General features: G+C 41.7%; 1 protein-coding gene across 1 annotated transcript in view; it reads left to right on the top strand.

Annotated features, from left to right (window-relative positions):
- The window catches only part of LOC135519767 (glutamate receptor ionotropic, NMDA 2D-like), a 101064-nt gene that overhangs the window by 66870 nt on the left and 21376 nt on the right, over positions 1–12818 (top strand). The window contains 2 exon segments of the mRNA XM_064944989.1: positions 3216–3421; positions 4321–4486. Coding sequence (XP_064801061.1) covers positions 3216–3421; positions 4321–4486 — 372 coding nt within the window.

The raw sequence follows: 12818 nt of genomic DNA, 5'->3' as shown, positions 1-12818 counted from the left end.
GCAACACTGCTAAACATTACCCAGCTCTAACACTGCTCTCTTGTCCTCTGTAGGAGCAACACTGCTAAACATTACCCAGCTCTAACACTGCTCTCTTGTCCTCTGTAGGAGCAACACTGCTAAACATTACCCAGCTCTAACACTGCTCTCTTGTCCTCTGTAGGAGCAACACTGCTAAACATTACCCAGCTCTAACACTGCTCTCTTGTCCTCTGTAGGAGCAACACTGCTAAACATTACCCAGCTCTAACACTGCTCTCTTGTCCTCTGTAGGAGCAACACGGCTAAACATTACCCAGCACTAACACTGCTCTCTTGTCCTCTGTGGGAGCAACACTGCTAAACATTACCCAGCTCTAACACTGCTCTCTTGTCCTCTGTAGGAGCAACACTGCTAAACATTACTCAGCTCTAACACTGCTCTCTTGTCCTCTGTAGGAGCAACACTGCTAAACATTACCCAGCTCTAACACTGCTCTCTTGTCCTCTGTAGGAGCAACACGGCTAAACATTACCCAGCACTAACACTGCTCTCTTGTCCTCTGTAGGAGCAACACTGCTAAACATTACCCAGCTCTTACACTGCTCTCTTGTCCTCTGTAGGAGCAACACTGCTAGGCTAGCACAGCAGCATTCACTATGGTACTGAACATTGTTTACATTATCAAAAAACAAAAAAGCGCTGACAGTTTGTTTCTACTAAAGAAACACTGCACAAGGGGTTTTGAACGTTGCTGATTATCGTTGAGCCCTTTTTTCCATTAAAATCATATTTTATTTTAGACATGTTTTCTTTATGTACACTTTCACGGAACAGTTTTTCTTGGGAGCGTATAGGTTTTGTTGACATTTAATTGTTTTCTCCAATTGAACTCAACCTTAATCTTTACATATATGTCCTGCAGCTGATCTGGTGGCTGGTTCATGTTGTTAAAGTTATTCAGTCAGAACATCAGCTTGGTATATTCAATCCCAGGCTACAGTACTCCTTTTCCAGATCACTGCACTCAATAGTGGCAAGACAAAGACTTTAGATCAGTGGAAAGACCTCAGTCTGAAGGGGAACACTGTTGTTCAGTTCTAGTGTGAGGTCTTCTTTATGTGTCTCTCGTTGCTTAAATTGGAATAACTCTTAATGGCAGTGTGTGGATTACCGCTATCTCAATACCCCTAGTTTGGTTGGTGGTTGGTGTTTGTGTGTGTGTGTGTGTGTGTGTGTGTGTGTGTGTGTGTGTGTGTGTGTGTGTGTGTGTGTGTGTGTTTGTGTGTGTGTGTTTGTGTGTGTGTGTGTTTGTGTGTGTGTGTTTGTGTGTGTGTGTGTGTGTTTGTGTGTGTGTGTGTTTGTGTGTGCGTTTGATAATCCTGGGTCTGAATATTCTCTTCCTGTCCGTTGACTGTCCGTTGACTGTCCGTTGACTGTCCGTTGACTGTCCGTTGACTGTCCGGTGACTGTCCGTTGACTGTAGGTTTCGTCTGAGGGGGGTGTGGTTGAAACGCTGTCAGACCTGTTGTTTCTTTACTCACTGGTTCACATAAAGTACAGTACAATATAATAAACTGGATGTTACTCTCAGTGGCGATTTTAGCATGTAAATCTTGGTGGGGGGGGGAAATGTAATGTGGGATGTATGCCAGCAAAGCCACTACACAACACAACACTGAACAATACATGAATTGCACTATAACGGTGACAAATGATGCCCACAAACTGTTAGTGCCTACATAAAGCTGTCCCAACAGCAGAGACCCAACATCTTACCACTGCTTCACCTGGCTATCAGCGGAGCCTATCTGGCAGCGAAACAGCTCATTCAGCCTCATTTACTGCCTTTAAAAAACATAGCTGATATGGCTGACTTGCTTAAACAAATGTGGTTTCTAATGACAATTGAGATGTACAGTACAAACTATGGCATAAGCGGATGACAAGCAGATAAGAGGCAATGCGTCATTTCAAATATGACATTAATGAGAGAGCTAACCTAGTGGTTAGAGCGGTGGACTAGTAACCGAAAGGTTGCAAGTTCAAATCCCCGAGCTGACAAGGTACAAATCTGTCGTTCTGCCCCTGAACAGGCAGTTAACCCACTGTTCCTGGGCCATCATTGAAAATAAGAATTTGTTCTTAACTGACTTGCCTAGTTAAATAAAGGTTAAAAACAAATAATAATAACTATTTGTTCAGCACTTTTGAAATGAACAGCATCAGTATTCAGAACATTGGCCGTTCTTACAGCATTCTCCCTGTACACCAAGTCAGGATAGCTTTTACAATGTTCAATGATTATATTTCTCAAAAACAGGTTATAGGCTAGATATGCACCACCAAGTCAAAACAGTAGGTGAAATTAATAGGTAAAAATAGACCAAATTATTAGGGTGAGGCACATGGACTAGTAACAACTTACTACACAACAAACACTTAGTATTACTTTCTTAGCTACAGTATACACATCTCCCTGGCATATTACATCATTTATGCAGCAGCATACAAGACATTTTTGGATTCACCTTGTTGTGCTGTGTTCACTTGAACAGGAAGTTGGCCCGGCAGCCCAACGTGGGCAAATTTTGTCGTCAACATATGTCACCAAAGTCTGTTATTCTCTGCATGCTTTCAAAACAACTGGGAACTGGAAGAAAGGATTTTCCAGTAGATTGTCGACGTGATTCATGATGATAACTGCTACCTAAGATTTTGAAAGTATGATGTTGACATGATCAGTCCAATCAAAGCTACTGTACATATAATGTGATTTGAAGTCATTTTATCTGTGGCCAATGACCTTGAGCCTTCTTGGATGGGCACTTCTAATGTAACTCTATGGCAGCACCCAGGGGGCTAGAATTTTCTAGCTCGAGACATGGCGGTGACTTAGTGTTCCTATGAGTGACAGAACACTGAGCCAATCACGGTACAATGCTCCGTATTTTCTGCTGGCTTGCCCCACCACCACAGAAAGCACTAAGCCAGGCTGAAACACCTGCATTTTGAAGCTGACTTACTGAAGAAAACAAAAAAGAGACCATGTTTGTATGCAGTTTTATTAACTCAATAATATATATTTATTTACATTGTTTGCAAACTGATATGTGACACGTATTAATGCCAAAATAACATGCAAACAGGAAAGCTGTGACTGATGTGACAGGAGTTGCTTGATGGGAGTGTGTTTGTGTGTGTCCTGTCTAACCCACTCCCTTCTCTTTCCCAGGTAGGGATGTGGGAGAACGGTAAGTTGGATTTGGTTTATCCAGCGTGGTCGCGTTACGGTCCATTCCTCCAACCGCCTGATGGCGCCCAGCACCTGCGCGTGGTCACTCTGGAGGAACGTCCGTTTGTCATCGTGGAGCTGGCTGACGCCGCCTCCAACACCTGCATCAGAGACTCTGTACCCTGCCGACGACCCCTGAATGCCAGGTCAGAAGGCAGGGGTGAAGGGTCAAATTACACAATTATGTTCCTGTCCAATACACAATACAATACATTCCTTACCCCGGGGACACTTCATCAGGGGACTGTCCAGCGTCTTGGAGGACACAGTAAAATACGGATCATCCCCTAGTGACACACATACAGTACAGTGGCAACAAGACCCCCCTGGAGCCAAACACATCAGCAAAATGGAACTGTCGTTTTTCACAGATCGACCTTCATAACATCATGTGTCTCCAGTGTAATGACCACGTGGTGTCAGCGTATGACATAATCACTTTCATGGTGTATTGAACACAAACAAATCCCATATTAACCCTCCACTCTCCACATTACCTCTCATCCTTCTCGATCGTGTAGTGGTGAGGGTGAGCCCAGATGGTATATAGGGTTATATGTGATTCAGTTGAAGATATATGGGGGTTGAATTGGACACGAACATAATAGAGCTGCAGTAGAGGTCCACGTGTCACGGTTCACCACCTCTAGGAAGGATGAGAACAATTATCATGTGGCAGCACAATTTGACTCTCACTTAAAGGCATAATCCATAACTGTGATTTCCTGTATGGAGTGTGACCCTGACTGAGGAAGAGATATATTCTTGGTCTTAAATATAACATCTTTTAAATGTTATATATTCTCTCTCTCTCTAACTTTCTCTCTATCACTCTCTCACTTTCACTCACTCACTCACTCACTCACTCACTCACTCACTCACTCACTCACTCACTCACTCACTCACTCACTCACTCATTCACTCACTCACTCACTCACTCACTCACTCACTCACTCACTCACTCACTCACTCACTCACTCCCTCTCTCTCTCTCTCTCTCTCTCTCTCTCTCTCCTGCACCTCATCTCCCTCTTCCTTCCTCTAGTATTCCTGTCCAGGATCCCCCAAAGAAACAGTGCTGTAAGGGCTTCTGCATCGATATCCTCAAACGATTGGCCAAAATCGTAGGTTTCACCTATGACCTCTACCTGGTGACCAATGGAAAGCACGGGAAGAAGATTGATGGAGTGTGGAACGGCATGATTGGAGAGGTCAGTAAAACGTGAATGATTGATTAGACATTGATTAGACATTGGTAGGCTACAGTACGTAGTTCTTCTTGACCATAATAGTTGTTGGGAAAAGGTCAAAGCTACTTTCCACAGCAGCTGTCGCCAGAGAGGAGAGGAGCACTGAGACAGCTGTCGCCAGAGAGGAGAGGAGCACTGAGACAGCTGTCGCCAGAGAGGAGAGGAGCACTGAGACAGCTGTCACCAGAGAGGAGAGGAGCACTGAGACAGCTGTCGCCAGAGAGGAGAGGAGCACTGAGACAGCTGTCGCCAGAGAGGAGAGGAGCACTGAGACAGCTGTCGCCAGAGAGGAGAGGAGCACTGAGACAGCTGTCGCCAGAGAGGAGAGGAGCACTGAGACAGCTGTCGCCAGAGAGGAGAGGAGCACTGAGACTTGGCACACTGCATGCTGCCATTACAAATAACATTTGATTGATTGGATGGCTGATGATTGATGGATTAGAGTGAGGTCACATGACTGAGGCCCCCTGGTTCAGAGGTCATGATATATTGAAGTTAAGGACCTCGTAAGGTGGTTTTTCTTCCTGGTTGGAAGGTCAGGCTTGCTGTTTCTGTGTGTTTCACTATTGTACGACTAAAGCTCTGCATGAGAATGTACGTGTGTGTAGCACTGTGCATGTGTTTGTGTTGTTCCTGAGTGTGTGTGTAGGTTGCTCTAGCTTAACTTAGTGTGTGTGCATGTGTGTGTGTGTGTGTGTGTGTGTGTGTGCGTGTGTGTGTGTGTGTTTGTGTGTGTGTGTGTGTGTGCGTGTGTATGTTCAAGCGTTCCCTGGCCTATGCTGCTGCCTCCGGGGCAACCAGTTAAACGCTGGGTGTCACATCAGTCGCAGACAGAGTTGTGGGCTCTTAACCACAGCAGTCACAGACATACATTGCTTATTACACACACATACACACACACACACACACACACACACACACACACACACACACACACACACACACACACACACACACACACACACACACACACACACACACACACACACACACACACACACACACACACACTCACACACACACAGGCACACACTTACCCACACTTACATTTTATTAATTTTGCAGGCACTCTTATCCAGAGTGATTTAGTGACACACAGAATACACTGAAGCTCGGATGCACGCAACATTGACAAGCATGTGCACACAAACATACAAACAATGTTTTTTCTCTTTCTCTTCGCCCTTTGTCTTCCTCATAGACACAGACTGACACATGGTTACAGTCACAGACACCCCCTGGGTATTACAGCTCTTTTTCTAGCAGGCCCTCTGAGAGCTAAACAGGGGGCTGTTGTTTCGGGAACGTGTCCTGCACACACATACACACACACTCACTGTGAGCGAGTGGGACAGGGGGGTGATTTTTGGTGGAAGTGTCCCGCTGCACCTCCTCAGGTCCCACGGGGAATGCTGGTACAGCCTGGTTGTCATGGCAGCAGAAACAATCTCACTCCCTACTCTACTTATTATTTATCTGCCATCTTTATGACTTGAACCAGGGCCAAAGGTGTCTATCCACCTATATTCACATGCAAATGGTGAAGGGCGTTTTATTTTCTCAGGCCAGTTTCTGTTTGATGAGATGTTTCAAAGCCTGACGTTCTTTGATCAGGTAGCTAATCCAGAGACTTGAAGAGGGGAGTGTGTGCTGCATTGCTGCTCGCTCCCCCTTTTCTGCTGATAAACTCTGAAATGAGAAGGTGTCTAACGCAGATGAACATGGCACTTATTCAATCAGCCAACACAGCAGTTTGTGATTTATATGGGGGAGGGGGATAACTCACTGTGATGAAGAGATGCATAGCATCTGACTGTAGTTTCTCCTATAATAATGTGTTATAAGGCCAGTGTACCCCTCTATCTCTCTGAATGTAGTTTCTCCTATAATAATGTGTTATAAGGCCAGTGTACCCCTCTATCTCTCTGACTGTAGTTTCTCCTATAATAATGTGTTATAAGGCCAGTGTACCCCTCTATCTCTCTGAATGTAGTTTCTCCTATAATAATGTGTTATAAGGCCAGTGTACCCCTCTATCTCTCTGAATGTCGTTTCTCCTATAATAATGTGTTATAAGGCCAGTGTACCCCTCTATCTCTCTGAATGTAGTTTCTCCTATAATAATGTGTTATAAGGCCAGTGTACCCCTCTATCTCTCTGACTGTAGTTTCTCCTATAATAATGTGTTATAAGGCCAGTGTACCCCTCTATCTCTCTGAATGTAGTTTCTCCTATAATAAGTGTTATAAGGCCCCCTCTATCTCTCTGAATGTAGTTTCTCCTATAATAATGTGTTATAAGGCCAGTGTACCCCTCTATCTCTCTGAATGTAGTTTCTCCTATAATAATGTGTTATAAGGCCAGTGTACCCCTCTATCTCTCTGAATGTAGTTTATCCTATAATAATGTGTTATAAGGCCAGTGTACCCCTCTATCTCTCTGAATGTAGTTTCTCCTATAATAATGTGTTATAAGGCCAGTGTACCCCCTCTATCTCTCTGACTGTAGTTTCTCCTATAATAATGTGTTATAAGGCCAGTGTACCCCTCTATCTCTCTGAACCTCCTATAATAATGTGTTATCAGTGTACCCCTCTATCTCTCTAAGGCCAGTTACCCCTCTATCTCTCTGACTGTAGTTTCTCCTATAATAATGTGTTATAAGGCCAGTGTACCCCTCTATCTCTCTGAATGTAGTTTCTCCTATAATAATGTGTTATAAGGCCAGTGTACCCCTCTATCTCTCTGAATGTCGTTTCTCCTATAATAATGTGTTATAAGGCCAGTGTACCCCTCTATCTCTCTGAATGTCAGTGTACCCCTCTATCTCTTTCTAGTTTCTCCTTAATAATGTGTTATAAGGCCAGTGTACCCCTCTATCTCTCTGAATGTAGTTTCTCCATAATAATGTGTTAATAAGGCCAGTGTACCCCTCTATCTCTCTGAATGTCTATAATAATGTGTTTAACTACCCCTCTCCTATAAGGCCAGTGTACCCCTCTACTGTAATAATAATGTGTTATAAGGCCAGTGTACCCCTCTATCTCTCTGACTGTAGTTTCTCCTATAATAATGTGTTATAAGGCCAGTTACCCCTCTATCTCTCTGAATGTAGTTTCTCCTATAATAATGTGTTATAAGGCCAGTGTACCCCTCTATCTCTCTGAATGTAGTTTCTCCTATAATAATGTGTTATAAGGCCAGTGTACCCCTCTATCTCTCTGACTGTTATAAGGCCAGTACCCCTCTATCTCTCTGAATGTAGTTTCTCCTATAATAATGTGTTATAAGGCCTTAATAGTGTGTTATACCCCTCTATCTCTCTGAATGTAGTTTCTCCTATAATAATGTGTTATAAGGCCAGTGTACCCCTCCCCTCTGAATCTCTTTAATAATGTGTTATCTGACCCCTCTATGTAGTTTCTCCTATAATAATGTGTTATAAGGCCAGTGTACCCCTCTATCTCTCTGAATGTAGTTTCTCCTATAATAATGTGTTATAAGGCCAGTGTACCCCTCTATCTCTCTGACTGTAGTTTCTCCTATAATAATGTGTTATAAGGCCAGTGTATCTCCCTATAATAATGTGTTATAAGGCCTCTCTGATCTCTGAATGTAGTTTCTCCTATAATAATGTGTTATAAGGCCAGTGTATCTCTCTGAATGTCGTTTCTCCTATAATAATGTGTTATAAGGCCATCTCTCTGAATGTAGTTTCTCCTATAATAATGTGTTATAAGGCCATAATAATGTGTTATAAGGCCAGTGTACCCCTCTATCTCTCTGAATGTCGTTTCTCCGTTAATAGTGTGTTATAAGGCCAGTGTACCCCTCTATCTCTCTGAATGTAGTTTCTCCTATAATAATGTGTTATAAGGCCAGTGTACCCCTCTATCTCTCTGAATGTAGTTTCTCCTATAATAATGTGTTATAAGGCCAGTGTACCCCTCTATCTCTCTCTCTGAATGTAGTTTCTCCTATAATAATGTGTTATAAGGCCAGTGTACCCCTCTATCTCTCTGAATGTAGTTTCTCCTATAATAATGTGTTATAAGGCCAGTGTACCCCTCTATCTATCTCTGAATGTAGTTTCTCCTATAATAATGTGTTATAAGGCCAGTGTACCCCTCTATCTCTCTGAATGTCGTTTCTGCTTTAATAGTGTGTTATAAGGCCAGTGTACCCCTCTATCTCTCTGACTGTAGTTTCTCCTATAATAATGTGTTATAAGGCCAGTGTACCCCTCTATCTCTCTCTGTTTCTCCTATAATAATGTGTTATCAGTGTACCCCTCTATCTCTCTGAATGTAGTTTCTCCTATAATAATGTGTTATAAGGCCAGTGTACCCCTCTATCTCTCTGACTGTAGTTTCTCCTATAATAATGTGTTATAAGGCCAGTTACCCCTCTATCTCTCTGTTTCTCCTATAATAATGTGTTATAAGGCCAGTGTACCCCTCTTCTCCTGAATGTAATAATGTGTTATAAGGGTGTACCCCTCTATCTCTCAGTGTTATAAGGCCAGTGTACCCCTCTATCTCTCTGAATGTAGTTTCTCCTATAATAATGTGTTATAAGGCCAGTGTACCCCTCTATCTCTCTGAATGTAGTTTCTCCTATAATAATGTGTTATAAGGCCAGTGTACCCCTCTATCTCTCTGAATGTAGTTTCTCCTATAATAATGTGTTATAAGGCCAGTGTACCCCTCTATCTCTCTGAATGTAGTTTCCCTATAATAATGTGTTATAAGGCCTACCCCTCTATCTCTCTGAATGTAGTTTCTCCTATAATAATGTGTTATAAGGCCAGTGTACCCCTCTATCTCTCTGAATGTAGTTTCTCCTATAATAATGTGTTATAAGGCCAGTGTTATAGGCCCCTCTATCTCTCTGAATGTCATAAAGGTTTCTGAATGTAGTTTATCCTATAATACTGTGTTATAAGGCCAGTTTACCCCTCTATCTTTCTGAATGTAGTTTCTCCGTTATAATAGTTTCTCCTATAATAATGTGTTATAAATGTGTTATAAGGCCAGTGTACCCCTCTATCTCTCTGAATGTAGTTTCTCCTATAATAATATGTTATAAGGCCTATAATAATGTGTTATGTACCCCTCTATCTCTCTGAATGTCGTTTCTCCTATAATAATGTGTTATAAGGCCAGTGTACCCCTCTATCTCTCTGAATGTAGTTTATCCTATAATAATGTGTTATAAGGCCAGTGTACCCCCTATCTCTCTGAATCTCTCTGAAGTGTCGTTTGAATGTAGTTTCTCCTTAATAATGTGTTATAAGGCCAGTGTACCCCTCTATCTCTCTGAATGTAGTTTCTCCTATAATAATGTGTTATAAGGCCAGTGTACCCCTCTATCTCTCTGAATGTCGTTTCTCCTATAATAATGTGTTATAAGGCCAGTGTACCCCTCTATCTCTCTGAATGTAGTTTCTCCTATAATAATGTGTTATAAGGCCAGTGTACCCCTCTATCTCTCTGAATGTAGTTTCTCCTATAATAATGTGTTATAAGGCCAGTGTACCCCTCTATCTCTCTGAATGTAGTTTCTCCTATAATAATGTGTTATAAGGCCAGTGTACCCCTCTATCTCTCTGAATGTAGTTTCTCCTATAATAATGTGTTATCTCCTATCTCTCTGAATATAATAATGTGTTATAAGGCCAGTGTACCCCTCTATCTCTCTGAAAGTTTCTCCTATAATAATGTGTTATAAGGCCAGTGTACCCCTCTATCTCTCTGAATGTAGTTTCTCCTATAATAATGTGTTATAAGGCCAGTGAACCCCTCTATCTCTCTGAATGTAGTTTCTCCTATAATAATGTGTTATAAGGCCAGTGTACCCCTCTATCTCTCTGAATGTCGTTTCTCCTATAATAATGTGTTATAAGGCCAGTGTACCCCTCTATCTCTGAATGTAGTTTCTCCTATAATAATGTGTTATAAGGCCAGTGTACCCCTCTATCTCTCTGAATGTAGTTTCTCCTATAATAATGTGTTATAAGGCCAGTGTACCCCTCTATCTCTCTGAATGTAGTTTCTCCTATAATAATGTGTTATAAGGCCAGTGTACCCCTCTATCTCTCTGATGTGTTATGCCAGTGTACCCCTCTATCTCTCTGAATGTAGTTTCTCCTATAATAATGTGTTATAAGGCCAGTGTACCCCTCTATCTCTCTGAATGTAGTTTCTCCTATAATAATGTGTTATAAGGCCAGTGTACCCCTCTATCTCTCTGAATGTAGTTTCTCCTATAATAATGTGTTATAAGGCCAGTGTACCCCTCTATCTCTCTGAATGTAGTTTCTCCTATAATATAATGTGTTATAAGGCCAGTGTACCCCTCTATCTCTCTGTAGTTTCTCCTATAATACTGTGTTATGTGAATGTAGTTTCTCCTATAATAATGTGTTATAAGGCCAGTGTACCCCTCTATCTCTCTGAATGTAGTTTCTCCTATAATAATGTGTTATAAGGCCAGTGTACCCCTCTATCTCTCTGAATGTAGTTTCTCCTATAATAATGTGTTATAAGGCCAGTGTACCCCTCTATCTCTCTGAATGTAGTTTCTCCTATAATAATGTGTTATAAGGCCAGTGTACCCCTCTATCTCTCTTTCTCCTATAATAATGTTATAGTTTCTCCTGAATCGTTTCTCCTATAATGTGTTATAAAGGTTTCCAGTGTACCCCTCTATCTCTCTGAATGTAGTTTCTCCTATAATAATGTGTTATAAGGCCAGTGTACCCCTCTATCTCTCTGAATGTAGTTTCTCCTATAATAATGTGTTATAAGGCCAGTGTACCCCTCTATCTCTCTGAATGTAGTTTCTCTATAATAATGTGTTATAAGGCCAGTGTACCCCTCTATCTCTCTGAATGTAATAATGTGTTATAAGGCCAGTGTACCCCTCTATCTCTCTGAATGTAGTTTCTCCTATAATAATGTGTTATAAGGCCAGTGTACCCCTCTATCTCTCTGAATGTAGTTTTCCTATAATAATGTGTTATAAGGCCAGTGTACCCCCTATCTCTCTGAATCTCTCTGTACCCCTCTATCTCTCTGAATGTAGTTTCTCCTATAATAATGTGTTATAAGGCCAGTGTACCCCTCTATCTCTCTGAATGTAGTTTCTCCTAATAATAATGTGTTATAATGGCCTGTGTTATGTACCCCTCTATCTCTCTGAATGTAGTTTCTCCTATAATAATGTGTTATAAGGCCAGTGTACCCCTCTATCTCTCTGACTGTAGTTTCTCCTATAATAATGTGTTATAAGGCCAGTTACCCCTCTATCTCTCTGAATGTAGTTTCTCCTATAATAATGTGTTATAAGGCCAGTGTACCCCTCTATCTCTCTGAATGTAGTTTCTCCTATAATAATGTGTTATAAGGCCAGTGTACCCCTCTATCTCTCTGAATGTAGTTTATCCTATAATAATGTGTTATAAGGCCAGTGTACCCCTCTATCTCTCTGAATGTCGTTTCTCCTATAATAATGTGTTATAAGGCCAGTGTACCCCTCTATCTCTCTGAATGTAGTTTCTCCTATAATAATGTGTTATAAGGCCCAGTGTAGTTTATCCCCAGTGTCTATCTCTCTGAATGTAGTTTATCCTATAATAATATGTTATAAGGCCAGTGTACCCCTCTATCTCTCTGAATGTCGTTTCTCCGTTAATAGTGTGTTATAAGGCCAGTGTACCCCTCTATCTCTCTGAATGTAGTTTATCCTATAATAATATGTTATAAGGCCAGTGTACCCCTCTATCTCTCTGAATGTCGTTTCTCCGTTACTAGTGTGTTATAAGGCCAGTGTACCCCTCTATCTCTCTGAATGTAGTTTATCCTATAATAATGTGTTATAAGGCCAGTGTACCCCTCTATCTCTCTGAATGTCGTTTCTGCTTTAATAGTGTGTTATAAGGCCAGTGTACCCCTCTATCTCTCTGAATGTAGTTTCTCCTATAATAATGTGTTATAAGGCCAGTGTACCCCTCTATCTCTCTGAATGTAAGGCCAGTTACCCCTCTATCTCTCTATAATAATGTGTTATAAGGCCAGTGTACCCCTCTATCTCTCTGACTGTAGTTTATCTCTCTGACTGTAGTTTCTCTAGGCCAGTGTACCCCTCTAATAATGTGTTATAAGGCCAGTTACCCCTCTATCTCTCTGAATGTCGTTTCTCCTATAATAATGTGTTATAAGGCCAGTGTACCCCTCTATCTCTCTGAATGTAGTTTCTCCTATAATAATGTGTTATAAGGCCAGTGTACCCCT

The sequence above is a fragment of the Oncorhynchus masou genome, chromosome 29 (genome assembly GCF_036934945.1).
Source record: "Oncorhynchus masou masou isolate Uvic2021 chromosome 29, UVic_Omas_1.1, whole genome shotgun sequence".
Classification (NCBI taxonomy): domain Eukaryota; kingdom Metazoa; phylum Chordata; class Actinopteri; order Salmoniformes; family Salmonidae; genus Oncorhynchus; species Oncorhynchus masou.
Note: the sequence above shows the minus strand (reverse complement) of the source record. Positions and strands in the feature narration are given on the sequence as shown.